This window comes from Python bivittatus, unplaced genomic scaffold (genome assembly GCF_059951505.1).
Source record: "Python bivittatus isolate LINGU-HERP-01145 unplaced genomic scaffold, Pbiv_v1 ctg000320_np1212, whole genome shotgun sequence".
Classification (NCBI taxonomy): Eukaryota; Metazoa; Chordata; class Lepidosauria; order Squamata; family Pythonidae; genus Python; species Python bivittatus.
The window spans coordinates 5,285,997-5,302,510 of record NW_028277052.1 but is presented as its reverse complement, the minus strand read 5'-3'; the positions used below and the strand labels follow the sequence as shown (position 1 = coordinate 5,302,510).

Genomic DNA, 16,514 nt, shown 5'->3' with positions numbered 1-16,514 from the left:
AGATTCTGTTACTATAGCTTTACAATAAAGTAGAATGAACTCATCTGGCCGTGCTTCCTGTCTGGTATACCTCACAGGGCTGACACCTGTTGTCTTCTCTAGGTGCGACTAATTGCACCTGCCTAGGTTTGCACCGGAGTTTTCAGGAATCAGATGGCTCTTGCATCTGCCAAGCGGGATACCTTTACTATGATGAAAGAGGGAAAAAAAGCTCGGATAGCAACAGTGACCAAGATTGCCAACCACAGGTGATGAACTGTGAAGGTTGGTAACTCTACCCTGCAGGAGTGCTGGTGGACCTGCTTCTTAATTTCTCTCCTCCTTTTCCTTCTCTGTCTCTTTCTCCCTCTGCTCACAGATAGAGGAGCGCTGTGCTCCAGGGGAGATTCGCCTGGCATCCACACGCGAGTGTGTCATCCCTGAACTGTATAACTGCTCCCTAGTTTGTAATCCAGGGAATGGAGAACTTCACGCCGAGCTTGGCATGTAAGCCGCATCATTCTAGAAAACATTCCCAGGTGTTTGTGAAATGAGTTTTTCTTTTTTCCCCAGAGCTTAGATCTAGATCTGCCCTCCATATCTTGGTTTTTGTAAAGGGATTTCCTTTGGGGGTACATCTGGTGGTCAATGGAGAAGGAAAACATAGAACTTGACCACATTCTCTGCAGAACTTTTTTATTCAATCTGGTGTCTTCCACGTGGGTTGGACACCCAGAATTGTTAGCCGGTTGTAGGCTAACAAATCTAGAAAAGACCAGGTTAGACAGATGGCTTAGGAAACTCTGCTTCTGTAGCTTCAACAGTGTCTATGTTGATCTATGCTTTCCCACTTCTCAGCCCCAGATGTTGTTCTAGAACAGGGTTTCTCAATCTTAGCAACTTTAAGATGTGTGAACTTCAACTCCCAGAATTCCCCAGCCAGCCATGAGTTGAAGTCCACACATCTTAAAGTTGTTACCTCAAAGGTCTTACCTGTTGTAATGGTAGGTGGGAATGACCTTGGGAAACAGAGAGGCAGCCAAGGGAATGGTCAGATAAGAGGCAGCTTAGCCCACAGCAGGAATGTGGGTGGGGCAAGCAGCTCAGAAGAGACCCTCCCTAGTTTCTTGGGCTGTAAGGTTGAGAAACCCTGCTCTAGAAAATAAAGTTTAAAAATCTTTCTTCCTCCCAGATAGAAATTCATTCATGTCCCTGGCTTTTCTTTGTCTCTAAGATGCCACTGTGAACAGTACATTTCTGCCGAAGAACTCTGTGATCAGCTGTGCTTGCTGCGATCCCCTCGATTTTCTCTCAGGTTTGGCCCTGCAAGAGAGCTGCTCCTCACCGTCCAAGGGGCTGAGGAACGAGTGAGTAGGAGATGCCAGAATTAGGGCCTGGATGATGGGGCGTGCTTTCGAAACTGGTGTGCTGGGGAATGGTGCTTTGCATGTGAGTTTTTGTGTACAGCAACACTGAAAGAGAGAGACAAGAATAATCACTTTATATAAGGTTACAGAGAAACCCTGAGGATTGCTTCAGACATTATGAGAAGTGGAGAAAGCAAAGCATGGGTGACTTGTGCTTTCTCTTTCCCTTCTCCTTGCTTTATCCAAATCAGCATGGCAGAGCCTCAGGGTAGCCACCTTACCAGTCATTTCCTGCTCTTCTCCCCCACCTTGGTTCTGCTGTGCTTTGCAGGAGATACCAAATATACTTGGACCAGATCATCACATTCAGAAAATCCAGCAGGTCCATCTGACTCTCTTTGGCCCCAGTGGTGTTTTGGGCTTCCTTCCTTCCAACCCAGACATGATTGATTCATTCCTATCAGGTAAGGTTTAGTCAGTGATGGGGAGGTCTGCACCTCACCTAAACTTTGCTAGACTCCCACTCCCTCTCCCTCCTTCCTAACTGATGGCCATCCTGGCTGAAGCTGATAGGAATTGGAGTCCAACAACATATGGAAGAACACAGATCTCTTACTCCTGTTTGAGCCAGTTTGGGATGGTGGTTAAGGCACCAGGCTAGAAACCAGGAGACTATGAGTTCTAGTCCCACCTTCAGCACAAAGCCAATTAGGTGACTTTGAGCCAGTCACTCTTTCTCGGCCCTAGGAAGAAGGCAAGAGCAAACCACTTCTGAAAAAACCTTGCCAAGAAAACTGCAAGGACTAGTCCAGGCAGTCATCAGGACTCAAGAATGACTCAAAGGGACATATATGTAGAGCACAGAAATAAATGCTGGTTTTCTAAACTTTTTTGGGTGGTAAGGACAGAATAACTAGGATAGAACTTCAAGGTGTATTTAACTGTCTCTCACCTTGGTTTATACAATCAACTTAATTTCTTTCTTTCAAAGCAGCTATGTCCTCACATTGGAGTGCTTTTTGCTTTCCTTATCTAACCTATTTTATTTTAAAACATTGTCGCCTCATCAAAAAATACTCAATCTCCCTTCCTCTACTCTGTTATTGGAGGAATTAGAATCCTTTCCTCATCTTTGGACAGATGCCACCACACTTGTCAAATTCAGGACGAAATGAATCTTGCGCAAAAAAAAAACTTTACCCACAAGTGGGCAATACTCTCTTCTTTTCGCCTGATAAAATCACTATGGATTTAATGTCAGGCTTACAGCCAGATTACGCATTATTTTATTGGCTAGATTTACATCCTGGTTTTTGTCTAGGAGCTCATGGCAGCTTACATGAGGCGTTTGCTTAATTTTATCCCCACAATAAGAACCCTGTGAGATAGAACAGGCTGAGAGATAAGGCATGAAATCCTCCATTGAGTTCTCATGGTTGAGGCTGGATTAGGAGCTGGTTCTAACCAGTCCTAGTCCAAAACCTTGTCTACTACACCACACCGGCCCTTACCATCATGTTACAACAGCAGTCCCAAAGTGATTTACTTCTGTAAATCCCCAGATTATATAGAGAACAATAGATACCCAAAGAGGTTGTGTTTGGCAATGGATTCAGTCCACTCATTTAGCTGAATGATTGCATGAAGAAATCATTAACCTCTGGTTTCGTTTTTCACAGGGCATTGGCTGCAATCTGTTATGATCATGAGAAGTCCCTAGCTGTGCAATAACTTATGATTCTCCTTCCCCCAGTTTTTAAAAAAAGAGAGTGAAGGAAGGGGATGATTTTCATTTTTTTTACCAATTTTACTGGTCCAGGAGATTTGCAACGAAGACATCGGCGAGATGCATCACGCCAACATTTGCCTACAATCCCAAATCCTGTTGCCTGTTTGGTGGTGGGAGATGCTATGCTCTTCCAGCTCAGCGTTAATCCCTCCAGTAAGTCATAGTACCTGGACTCAATTTCCTGCTGTGATATGGACATGTTGGCTCAATTAGTTCAGGAAATATGAACAGCAATGTCTGTTAATCCAGTATTGATAGGGGAGTATCGAGCCATCTCTAAATGTTGAATGATTGTCAACAGAAACGGGTTCCCTGTGCCATGCAGAAAAAATATTAACTCATGCCATGTAGAAAAATTCCTTGGTTTTTTTTTCTCTACTAGCTCTCAGTTTGATAAAAAAAGAATTTGCTTTTGAAATTTCATTCCAAGGAGAAGAAATACTTCTGGAGGGAGAGGAGTGTTTCAGCATGTATTTGATCATATGCTTTTGCATGTATTTCTGCAAGGAATGTGGGCAAATGTTCAATGTAGTTTCCTTGAGTTCTCACGTGCCCATTAAATTCTAAGGAAAGAAACTCCTTGGGTGGGGGTGGGGGTGGGGGTGAGGTTGGGGACTTTTTCAAATTGGGAAGTATAAGCAACCAGGGAGGCTTCAATGAGATTAAAAAATAAGATGTATCTCAGTATAGAATTCAAGGCAGGTTTTTCTTGCTATAGGCTAGTGTTTCTCACCCTTGGCAATTTTAAGATGTGTAGATTTCAACTTCTAGAATTCCCCAGCTAGCATGCTTTAAGATGTGTGGATTTCAACTTTCAACAGTTGAAGTCCACACACCTTAAAGTTACTGAGGTTGAGAAATATTGCTATAGGCTAAAGTCTCCTCCCACTTCCTCATATCCTCAACTGTTGCACACATTTGGCTTTGAATCCAACATAGAGTGGTTTTCCGCTTCCCACCATAATTCAAACAGGTGTTTTTTTTTCAAAATCAAAACTCTGATTTACCAACCAGGGATAAGATTCTATCTGTCCCCTTCTCAGAGCTAAATTCTTTTTTGAAAGGAACACATACAGGGCAAGTGGTAGGAAGAAGCTTGGTGTGCATCAGAAATTTTGTGTAGCTGTTCAGGAGATGGAAAGGAAAGCGGTTTTGAGATTTACAAACTTGGCACCACTGGTGGGGAGAAAATGGGAAGTAGCTTTAAGCTTGTGAATTAACAACTACTGGAGAAAGGAAGACCTATCTGCTCCAAAGACTAATTCACTAGAGGTTTTGTGGCAAACAAAAAATTAAGATGAATGAGCCTATATACATGGGTGCCTGTGAAAGGCTTAGCTTGTTTTTTTATATATACTGAGGACTGTCAAGTGTAGCAGTGCTGTCTATGGTAAATAAAGGCATCTCACTGAACATCTACTGCTCATTTGGGACTCTCAGAGGAGAGGCAATGAAGTAGAAACAATGTCTACTTTGCAAAGAGATCTAGAGAATCAGGGATTTTTTTCCCCCTGAGCCTGTCTACATCACAGCCAGAAGCAACAAATCCACGTATGCAACGCTCATAAGCTTTTCTGGCCTATTAGAGCAGCGTTTCTCAACCTTGGCAGCTTGAAGATGTGTGGACTTCAGCTCCCAGAATTCTGGGAGTTGAAGTCCACACATCTTCAAGTTGCCAAAGTTGAGAAACACTGTATTAGAGGGCTATCACCCTGCCAATTGCCTACCATGCACGCAGTATTCAAGGAGAGATGAGGTTCAAAAGACTCTAGAAGATATTATCCCAGAAGGCAAGAGAGATGCTTTGTTTTCCATGGGGAAAGATTGCACCCCCATGGGGTTGCTGGGCAGCAAGACAGAGTGGTAACTTTCTGCCAATTCTTGCCAGATCGGGCTTCCAGCCACTACCCTGTCTATCAGAAGGAACATCTCTACAACAGCAACCCCCACTGGGATTTTGGTGCCTTCAGAAGGCTGGACCACCTCATCCAAGAGACCCAGCTCAACATTTCCAGGTATGTTCAGAGGCAGTTGAAGAGTCTTGCCTCCTCTTTAAGATATTCTGTGAGATCCTGCTCAAATTTCCAACCTCTTCTGAAGTTATAACAATGGGAATGGGAAGCTGCCCAAAAATGTTTGAAATATTAATTTACTCCTGGGTGGAGGGAGGGAAGTGGAAATGCTTCCTCTCCTTCTGTCTGCCAACTCACTTCTGCAAGGCTTTTGATTATTTTTTTATTTTATTTTTTTTGGTCTTTCTCCTCTCACCCATGTAACCCCACTGCTGCTACCACAAATTATCCCTATCTTCTTCATTAAGGTTATTCCTCTACCATGTTCTTTTCTGGCCATGTTCACTACTGATGTACTATATAAGAACAGATATAAAGAATCTGCAACTGTCCTCCAGATGTCACTAAACTCCAGCAGTTGCAGCAGGCATAGTCAATGGTGCAGGAAGATGGGAACTGTAATTCTGAACCCTCTGGAATACTTCTGGTTCCCCACTCTTGCAGCCTAGCCAAATGCCTTTCTCCCCATTTCAGGTTCAGCCATGTTTTTCTAGAACCTGGAACCTACGTGTTTCGGGATAATGCCATTGAAAACCGGATGCTAATTGTGGTAGTGAATAAGCACAGCCTGGGGTGTGGTCCCCACACAGCCTCCTTCCAGCCTTCCTCTCCATACCAGCTGGCTCGGCATGGAATCTTAAAGCACCCGGTGCTGAATATTGCCCCCGACTGGGCAGTTATTGCAGGTATTGTAAGAGCAGCTCTGTGTGGGGCATGAGAAACATTTCATGGAGTCTATGTTGGGTTTGGCTTATGATGAAAGATAATATCCTAAAGAGGAATGACTGAGTTATTGTGATGGAATATATCTACGAAAGATATATCAGGAAGGAGGGGGGTGCGTTTCAGGAGGGGAGAGGAGACAAGAGGCAACATAGTCCACAGGGGGAGCGTGAGAAGAGTAAGAGATTCAGGATAGCCACTCCCTAGAATCTCCCAGGGTATATCCACTGATTGCAGTAGTATAGATTTAGTCTGGCAAGATTCTGTCTATAAGGTATAATTAGATAAAGGAACTTAACTCAAATGGACTGTTTCACCATTGTTCCTGGGCTGGGCCTGACAGCTATTCACTCCACATTAGCCCATACTGGCCTCTCTACCAACCAGCCTCCTCTTCCCCCATCTGGGAAAGTGTCTGCCCTTCCCTCAATCATGGCCATGTTTCTTCTGCCCTCTCAGTTGTCCTTTTCATCTTGGGCTTCCTGACCGTGGTGCTGACTGCTCTCTTTTTCCTACTGAGGCCTCCCAGCTGCACACCCAACCCAATGAAGAACTGGAAGCCCCGATGGAGGAGCTTAGGAGAATATCACATCCCACCAGAGTATGTGCTTATTAAAGAGAGGTGAGTGGTGAAAGCAAGGGGAGCTAGTTAAAAAGCACTGCCATTTGCTGGTAAGCCAGCTCCAAAGTTGCCAGAATATTCTGTTTTAAAAGACTTTAATCTGATGTAACTCCCTCCAGAAAAGCAGAGAGGAAGATGAAAACACACATTTTGGGCTTACTTCTGCTACTTTTAGTATGTCATTTCCTCTAAGGTGCTATTCTCCACCCATATAGTAGTGTAATGGCATGTGGGAAAGACCTTGGGAGTTCATTTTCTTGTCTGGTCTACCTGGGGGCGGGGGGAGGGGGGCGACAATTAGACAGATCACATTTTATTTTAATAACACATTAGCAATATTTGCTCACTCCTCCCCATCTATTAAAGAGCAATGCCTCAAATAGCAGTGAAGGGATGTCCAAGTTTGGATGCCACAGCAAAGAAGTCCACTTTGTATCTTCACGACAAGATTGTGAACCTGGTTCGATATCTCATAGCTGTCAGGGACTCTGCTTTAGTAAAAAAGTAAAATCATAGGACCCTGTGGCTGTAAGGAGCTGTTTAATCTGTCAGGTTGAAACCTGCTCAGTGGAGGAAATCAAATGTGAGCATCCCCAGCAGATGGCTGTCTAATCTCCACTTGAATTCATCCAGTGAAAAGGAGCCCACCCACCGCTCTGGATAATTGGTTCCACTGTCAAATTGCTGTTACTATTGGAAAGCTTCTGTCCTCCTAAGAGTTAATTAGAATCTATAATATTTGCATGGCCAAAGGCACTTCTTTGTCTATCCTTCAGTGCCCAGAAACACTATCTAAAGCATTTTATAGCAATCTAAACATGTGTTCACTACTTGGTTGCATTGCCTCTTGTTATGGAATCTCTGAAAGAGCCATCATAGATTTCACACCACCAGCATGTGCCCAGTTGACAAATATCATGGTTTTTCAGTGGGGTTAGGCTTCTTAGACTGTGACTTACACAGCAGTGCTACTCCTGTGGTTGGATGTATATTTCCCATCTCTCCCTTGTTCTCTTTCATCTGTCATTCAGCCTCCAGGTCAACACAGCCCTTGGATCTGAAAGCTCTGGAGAAGAACTCAATGTCAGAGGAGAAAACTTTCCTGGATTATGTAAGCACCTCATCTGAGGATTAGCATTCCTTGGTAATGGAATATGTAACCTAACAAACAGGTGGTGAAGGTTACATATTTCCTCATCCTATGGGAACCGCCAAATGCTGCTGATTGAAATTTGTTTTTCTCCAGTTCAGACATGAGCAGTAGATCTTGGGCCTTTAAAAAAAAAAAAAACCTATATTCCAAAACTGGTTTCCCAAAACTACTGCAGCAAGGTCTGTCACTTTCTCTCAGAGGAGTTGCAATCCAGCAATCAAATTTCTAAAGGGGAGAAAAAGACAGCTCTCTGCTTGCACCTGGAAATCCAATCCAATCCAATCCTTTCCTTTCCTTTCCTTTCCTTTCCTTTCCTTTCCTTTCCTTTCCTTTCCTTTCCTTTCCTTTCCTTTCCTTTCCTTTCCTTTCCTTTCCTTTCCTCCTCTATTTATTTACTTAACAAAGCAAATGAGCACACACACATAAATGCATACATACATACAGGCACTCACACACATACACACAGAGGCATCTTCTGCATGTATACATGTATATAGAGCTTTACATTAAAATTTCCAAAACAAATTACAATTGATTACAAGGTGATAATGATGCATTATGATCAGCTATACATAATCTGTATCCGTAAGCCATTTGTTCATACCTTGAAAGTCACATCAGGTCTTCAGTCTGTTGCATAACTGGGGCCAGGAATTTACCTTTCCAATGTTGAAGAACAAGTCTCTAAGCAATACGAAGGGTGTGGAGAATCCATTTCCATTGTTCAGCTCTTGATTTCCATGCAGTAAGGTTAGATATTATTAATATGATTTTGAAACAGGTTTTAACATTTTTGAATGTTCATATGCTTTTAAAGTGCATACCTGCCATGTGGAAAGTCATTATAAATATGGGATCTCCCTCAAGTGCCTGGAAAAATCTTTGGCTCTGATGCCATTCTGGTGGTCAGTTCTCTGGAAGTTTTCAGAAACTGTGCAAGGCCTGGTATTCAGACAAGGCAGCAATTAACAGACACATAGAGATTAACAGCATCTACATACTATTCAAAAGAGACAAAAGACCAGAAGATTGCCTCACCAGCAATCAATCACCAGCAATCGCCAGCAATCATCACCGAGATAAGCAAAGGTTACCACCAGGCACACAATCAAGCAGTAAACATATGCTGATCAAAGAACTACCAGAGGAGCAAAACTAAACCCCACCCTTACCAACACTGGCAAGGCAGGCCACAGCACCTAAATAGAGAGCAAACCCCATCCCATTTTAGCACTGAAGATGTTACCTACCTGGGTAATGAAACATTTGCAAGAAAAGAACCAAGCTCAGAGAACCCCAAGGACTCCACCATTCAACCCTGAGCTACACCTATTCACCTCTATTGGTACAGTGCAAGGTGTTTGATGAAAAACAGAGTAGAGCAGGAGGATTTTTTTAGATGGCAGGAGATGCTCAAAAAAGATTAATCCATATACTTGCCATATTTTTTTCTCCATGGTTATAAAGGAATGTAGAGCTGAGCTTGGGGAAGGTATGGGAGAAATATTAAGGGGGAGAAAAAGGAGGAAGCCATTAAAGGGGGACTTGGAGAAAAGGTTGCATAGTCCTGAGATAGAAGAAAGCATGAGAGAGAAACTCAAATAGATCCACCTTAGTTTTGTTTGTTATGAGATGGGACAGGGGCAATTCTGTTCTTCTATCTTATGACAATAATGAGAACGTCTGGAATCCCTGAAGTGTCTGTTTCTTGACCTGGCCTGCTTCAAAGAGCAACACCGTATCCTCCATATGTGTTAGAGCTCATGCCACATGGTCTCCAGTGACCGTGGCGAGCACCAGGTTAGAGAAGGCTGTCTTGTATGAATAATGGTGCTGTTCAAATGTAGTTATTTTCTTAGTTCCTGATGATTTGAGCATTTTTCATCTCCTCTCTGATGGGAATAAAGGTCTGTGAGATCTTCACGTCAACATGTTTGTGATGGTGGTGAAAGAAAGCTTCATCCAGCAGGTGGTAGCATTTCAACTCTTAGGAAAAACCTCTGCTTAAAATATCCTCTAATTCACATTAAGAGAGGAACTTTTCCATTTCCAGAATCATCCTGCCATTTCTATTTGTTCACCTCTCTCTCAGATCTCAGGACCGATCCCTACATTGCATTTTAAATCACCTATCAAGTGCTTCAAGAGTACTTTTGGAACTGTAGATGTTTTTAAAGTGTGGCAAGTTCTGAGAATATGCTGATCATGGAAATTCTTGTCCTTTCAGATTATACCTAATCTTACTCAAATTAAAGTCATTCTTATAAATTGCAACAGTAAGAAGCAAAAATTTAATATGAGCCTGTTCTGTAGAGTTGAATATAAGCTGAACAGCTCACTATTTTGAAAACATTTCACGGCCATCTAATAATCATGGATGATTAATACTTTGCACAGTCTCTGACCTGTAATGTGGCTTTCTGAATACAAAGTTAGATCAGATTTTGACATATTTGATCAATGTTTTGCAGAATGTCCATCTAAAAATTGGCATTATCTATGCAATCTTCTTGGCATTCTACTTTCAAAACCCGATTCCCAGGTATATCCAAGTTTCCTACCACAACAACCTTAGTATGTGGGGCAGGGGAGGGTGGGGAAGGGAGGATAGGTTAAGGTGGAAGAACAATGCAACTGAGAATGGATCTGAAAGCTTGCCTCATTCATTTCGTCATTTCTTCATGTCCTGTCCTGTTCTTGAAGGTGATAAGAAACCAGTATCGAATGTTTTTTCTTTCAGGTGGCAATCAGATCACAATAAAACATCTGGAAGACTTCAGTGTTCGCACCTTGTATGACAAGCTAGAAGACCAGAATTTACATCTGGCATCACAGCTTGCAAAACACCGGGCTGAAGTTTCAGTGTTTTATCGAGGGATCAGTCAGAAAATTCAAAGCCTTTGGGTCAGTATTTTGAAGTAGGAAGCATATGTTGTTCCCCACAAGAGCTGGCAGCTCTGGAAAGTGCTATCCAAAACATCAGGAAAGGTCATAATTAAGCAAAGTTGCAATGGCAGGCTAGCATAGAATCCAGTGCAAGCCATGATGATGTCTTGTGGACCATGACATCATCACATACATGTTACAAATTATGATTATGGAACTTGCATTATTTGCACAATGATGTCATGATGCTGGTAATGTCACTCCCTTCCCCCTTTACCTGTGGATGCCCATAAGAGCCACAGAAACAAGCAATTTGGCTAGAATGCAACATCATAGTCCTTGGTTTGCTAAAGGGGGCACTTTTGCCAGGAAACTAAATCAGTTGGTGAGGCAGGACAAGCTCCAGGATATAAGGTAGAGTTACAGTAATACACACGCATACATAATCTTATTATTGTTCTTTGTATAAGGAGCAAAATATTGTTTTCTGTTTTTAGGATATGATACAAGCAGTGGATTTGAACAAACTGAAGGGTTCCGAAAAAGGCAAGGTTTTGCATGAAAGAAACCAGGTCACCTTCATCTCAGATAAGGAGACCCAACAGAGTGAAAATTCTCCAGCTAAATTGTCAGGAGTCTTGAAAGCAATGGGCTACTCAGGTGGGAAATTCAGTTAATTCATGTTACAAAGACCCATCAGTTTTCTAGTATGCTCCAGACAATTCATCCCATTTAAATTCTGTCTATAATGGGATGGGGGAGGGGCGGTTAAATATTTTATTAAGCCACATTGTCCATTTCCATCGGTGAAATCTCCCCATGATGCAGCATACCAAATATATCTTCCTTCCCAGGAAATGTTCAAGGGAGTAAATACTGTTTCTTTGCGTGTTTAGAGGCTGCTACCCAAATCAACCCAGTTGATTTGCTGAGTTTTGTCTTAGGGGCTGAGTGGCAGGAGGCAACTGAGTTAATGAAAGTCCTGGGAATTTTGCTGCAAAAAATCCAGCATCAGAAAGTAGCAATGAAACAAGAAAAGGCCCACAAACATGATGATGCTGAGGATCCCAGACTGGACAAAGGAAAACAGGCTGCGGCTGAGAAGCAATGCATGGTAAGAATGAAGGCTTTCCTGTGAGAACCTTTGCTATCCTCCCCACTAGGAGATGGCAATTCTTTAAAATTGTATCTCCCCTCCAGGACACCCATTTTCTGCAGCAACTCTTGCTGCCCAGTGAGATAAGTCCCTCCTCCTCCCATTGGTGTGAAGATGAAGGTAAGGGTTTTTCATCTGGTCATGAAGCATCCATTGTCTTCCAGATGTCATTAGACTCCACCTGTCACCTAGAAAAGCCCATGACTGAGTGGAGGCTGTTCCATCCTTGTTTGGTTTAGCCTTGTTTAGTTGTCCAATATTAATGAAATGCCTCTGATCTGCCAGTTGGTGGCAGCAAATGTTTTGAAGTACCAGAACCTCTATATTTGTCCCAAGTACATTTTTAGATAATGTAGATCTCCCACCTGATTAAAATTGTCCCACATCTGTGTGGCCATCAGCATGAAACAGTCAATTTTCTCTTCAAGCCTTCAAGCATGATATCCATAAACTCAGATACCTTGTTTGTCCAGCAGGTATGGATCCACAGCTCCACAAGAACATCCTGTTTGCTTGTGTGAATGAGCTGCAAGTGGAGGCCCTAATAGCAACTTCTCCCCTTGCCAACACCCTATGTGAAATCAAACATTTTCTGGAGGAAACACACCAGCACCCTTGCTCTTTTCCTTTTCCAGGTGATGAAGTGGATCAAGTCTTGCATCTCAGTCCTATTACTGCTACCCAAAATGCGTTCTCCTTGATGTTGAGTTGCTAAAGTTGAGAAACACTGCTTTACACTATACTTTGCTTCTCTTCCCACCTCAGAATAGCAAGGAACTCTGGCCAGCAATCATGGCCAGAGGTGCCTCTGGAGGCTGCAAAACAAGGCCCAAAGACCACATGCTTTCCTGGGATTGCAAGTTCCCTGCCATAAGATATTCATGAAAATAGGGTTGCATAGGAGTTAAAGTTGTTTACAACTTCCGAGTTAGCAATGTTCAGAGAGAGCAACTGTCTGAATCATGGAGATGAATGCATGGAAGGTATAGGACCATTTCATGCTAGTTTACACACAATGTGGGGATGGGGGTGGAGCAAAATGGTGAAGTGGAAGCACCTAATTATTAGAGTGTTTTGATAGATACCCTGATTTCTCATTAGATCAATTAATTTTCCCTTTGCTGTAATCCACTGGATTTTGAATTCAACTCTATACAACTAAATTTCAATTAATATCAGATGAGAACCTTATTCATATTCCTCTGTGCATGAAAAAGATAACAGGAATGGGAAGGAGGAAGAAATGGCAGAAAGTGAGCCCTTATGTACTCACAATGCTAGAAGAAGCTTTGTGGACTTTTGATCTGATTATAATCTAATATGTTGAATGTAGGGCTAGGAACTCAATCCGCCTCTCAATCCAGTTCAGTTTTATTAAAGGAGCTAGAGCAGATTGGATGCTTATAATCCATAACATCCCTTGGAGGGGGTTCACTAGGACTTCTGGAGATAGCTACTCATTCAGCAAGCATGTGGGAGAATAGCTCTCTGTATATAAGATTATTTTAGGAGGTACGAAAGCCTGGGAGTCTTAATAGATTGAGGGTTTCAGAGATAGATGAATTAAATTAATTCCAACCCCTGTCATTGTCATCCCAGGAGCAAGGGGAAATGATGACAACCATCTTTCTACTGGCTCCAGCAACAGTACCTTGATCACCACAAACATAGCCAGTTTATCACCTCAGCAATTTGTGGTTTATCGTTTTGGCTGCACCGTGGCACACCTGATGGGAAGAGTCTTCTCTTTGCCAGCGCTGGTACTTCTGTTGGCTGAAGCAATCCCTCAACAACACTCCATGGGAGATCAGAAGGCCACCTGGCTCACCAAAGATTCGTACTACGATGCTAACAACCATTTCCTGTACATTCTTTCATCCCATCTGGACAATGCTGGGGTATTTGTGGCAGTGTTGCTGAATGCCATGGCCAGCATCAAAGCAGGTATAATTCTGAGGTATTATGAGCTTAGATGATTGGTGCCCCCAACTTTCTTAACTCTAGCAAGCAGAGTATCTCCAAGGCTTCAGGGACATCCATCTAACCTTCAGCAGCAGTTAGAAAATGAGGCTGCTGCTGCTGCTGCTGCTGCTGCTAACAGCAGCTCTGAACCAGTTTTTCTCTCTCCTCTGGAACATCTAGTTTCACCTTCTACAACATGATGCTGGCCAAATGTGATGGAATTTCAACTTTGGTGATGCTCAGTTGCACCCACTTCTTGACAATACCAGATTAAGGAGAGCTGGCTTGATTTAATTTGTCCCCTTCCTGTTTTCTGTCTTTGCTAACTAATGATTCAGAGTGGAGGTGGAAAAATTGCTTTCACCACATTTGAATGCCATAAAAATGTGAATATTTTGATATTATCTAGACGGAAGTAGAAATGAACACAGAGCTGCCAATCTGAGCAGGAGTTTCTTTCACTTTATGTGTCATTCCACCCTGAAATCCCTTAATTATAGTTACCATGAAGCACAACCCAGTACTGCCAGTTTTAGATGTTAGATTATTACCTTATAATATGGAGTCCTGCCTTGAGATCCTTTAATTGCAGAACCATGGAGTTTAACACAGGGATTTCGTTTCTGGTAACCATCACCTCCATACTATAATGTGTATTTTTGTACTGTAGCCTGAGATCCTTTAATAGGACATGCTATAGATTGAACCAAGGACTATAAAATACAGTGCTGGCAAATTATTGCCACACCAAGCTCATCCTAAGCTATTCTACCCTTTGATTGATTTACTGGTGTTCTCTACATATAATTAGATCCAGGGATTACTTCTGAATTCTATTTAGGCAACTGTCCTCTATTGCTGGAGTTTCTGTAACTTGCTCATCCTCTGCTATCTGCTTTGCCTCTTAGGTAACATTGGAAACAAAAGACAAGTCACTCGCTTGGCACACTTCCTTTGTCTATTCATGAGCTCTTCTGGAATCCTCTTTTCACTATTCCACAACTTCAGTTAATGAAGGTCTCAGTGTCCCTGTAAATGCTTGAACTCAGGAGTAACATTGCAGGAAGTTAAATGGGATGGAGGAATTTCAGTGAGAATAAAAGGCACTGCCCAACCCAGTGAAGCTGTAATTGTGTGCATATTAACTCAGAAGTAGGTCCCACTGAGTTTAATGAATTCATTCTCAAATTAGTATGGGGTTCAGCTTTGGGGGCATATTTGAAATGTTGAAGGTTATCATGGACAATCTTGTCAAATAGTTCCATGGATCTATGTTCAATCACAAAATGCTCAATCCTTAGAAAAAGAGGTGAGTTTGCTCTCTCCTACTCCTTTAGGTGTTTGGGAGGTTGCTTTCTACCACCAGCCACCTTACATTCATGTATTTGTAGGGCACAGGGCATGCTTCCAAACTAAAAGCATAGACCCCCATCATAGATTTAAAAATGGCACTTATGTGGAATCCTGGAAATTAAGAAAGGAATAGGAGCTAATGTTTGGCAGCCTGCTAGCTTTGCATTTAGTAAGTCAATTAGATATCCTTTAAACATTTTTAGAGGCTGGTGGGACACAGAGCCTGGTAGGCACTAGAGGAAGTATGCACATGGAGACCCACAAGTGCTCTTTGGTTCCGCATTGGAGATCCCAGAGTGTGGCTGTATGTTCCATTGCTCTCTAATTAGAAATTTAAGGATATCTATCCCATGGGCTTTGGGGTGAGCAATGGGTATCCAGTTTTTGTACATTGGGGTCCATGTACTCAGCCATTGTCATTTATTCTCCTCTGTATCCGGTGTTTTTGCTAGAAAATTCTTATTTGACCGAGAAGGCTGCAAGAATGAAAGCTGGGGGAAAGGGCCAAGTGAAGTCAAGAGGTAAAGCTGTGAAACGTCAGAGCCATTATGTTTTGAAAGTGGCCTTGGAAACTGATTCTTATAGGAGTAAGAAGTTAACCCTGGAGGATGAAAAGAATTCCAGTGACATCAACCTGTTTTCTTTTAATTTTTGTACCAGGCCCTATGCAAGCCAACCACATAATCCCTGGATTTTTGAAAGAGCTCAACAAAGCCATCACAGCTCTAGCAGATGCTTTTTTCCACTGTTCTTGGGGAGCAGTGGAGATGACAGAGAAGGTAAATAAGTCCATAGCAGTTCCAATTGGATGACCAAGCTGCAGTAACTTTAGTAATGTAATGGTATGTGAGAAAGACCTTGAGAAACGGAGCAAAGAGATGCTGCCTAGGGAACAGTCAGATAAGAGAGGGCGTAGCCTGCAATTGCATAATGGATGGAGAAAGAGGCTCAGAAGGGACCCTCCCTAGCTTCTCAGGAGATGGTGGGAGATTTGTACTTTCAGACTTGCAAGATTCTGCTACTGTAGCCTTACAATGAAGTAGAATTAGCTCCTCTGGTCATGTTTCCTGTCTAGTCTACTTGGAAAGGCTGAGAAGTGATGAAGATCTTGGGTTAGGGTTAGGGAGATCCAGGTTCAAGTTCATCCTAAGCCATGGGTGCTCATTAGATAACTTTGGGCTGGTTATCTCTCCTCAGCCCACTTCACAGGGATGTTGTGAGGATAAATTAGGGACCATACACCTTGAGCTCTCAGTGGAAAGGAAATATCCAAATACGATAAATAAAGAATATTCTAAAACTCATGGACTCATCTAGGAACCAATTATACTTGATTCCCCCTTTTTATCATTGTGGAAAATTTGGAATGATGATTCAGGGGTTACCCATAGGTATGTGTGCATGTGTGTGGAGCTAGCAATGGTGGCATGCACTAGAGACTTGATGTCCCCT

At 42.5% G+C, this 16,514-nt stretch overlaps 1 protein-coding gene across 1 annotated transcript in view; it reads left to right on the top strand.

Annotated features, from left to right (window-relative positions):
• LOC112541406 (uncharacterized) overlaps window positions 1–16,514 on the top strand; it is a 98,167-nt gene that overhangs the window by 76,696 nt on the left and 4,957 nt on the right. Inside the window, 16 exon segments of the mRNA XM_088138790.1 lie at window positions 103–248; window positions 359–486; window positions 1,214–1,346; window positions 1,678–1,810; window positions 3,166–3,288; window positions 5,024–5,150; window positions 5,682–5,893; window positions 6,390–6,552; window positions 7,584–7,635; window positions 10,424–10,609; window positions 11,089–11,251; window positions 11,536–11,705; window positions 11,792–11,867; window positions 12,224–12,382; window positions 13,350–13,691; window positions 15,723–15,841. Of these exon segments, the coding sequence (XP_087994916.1) occupies window positions 103–248; window positions 359–486; window positions 1,214–1,346; window positions 1,678–1,810; window positions 3,166–3,288; window positions 5,024–5,150; window positions 5,682–5,893; window positions 6,390–6,552; window positions 7,584–7,635; window positions 10,424–10,609; window positions 11,089–11,251; window positions 11,536–11,705; window positions 11,792–11,867; window positions 12,224–12,382; window positions 13,350–13,691; window positions 15,723–15,841 (2,432 nt within the window).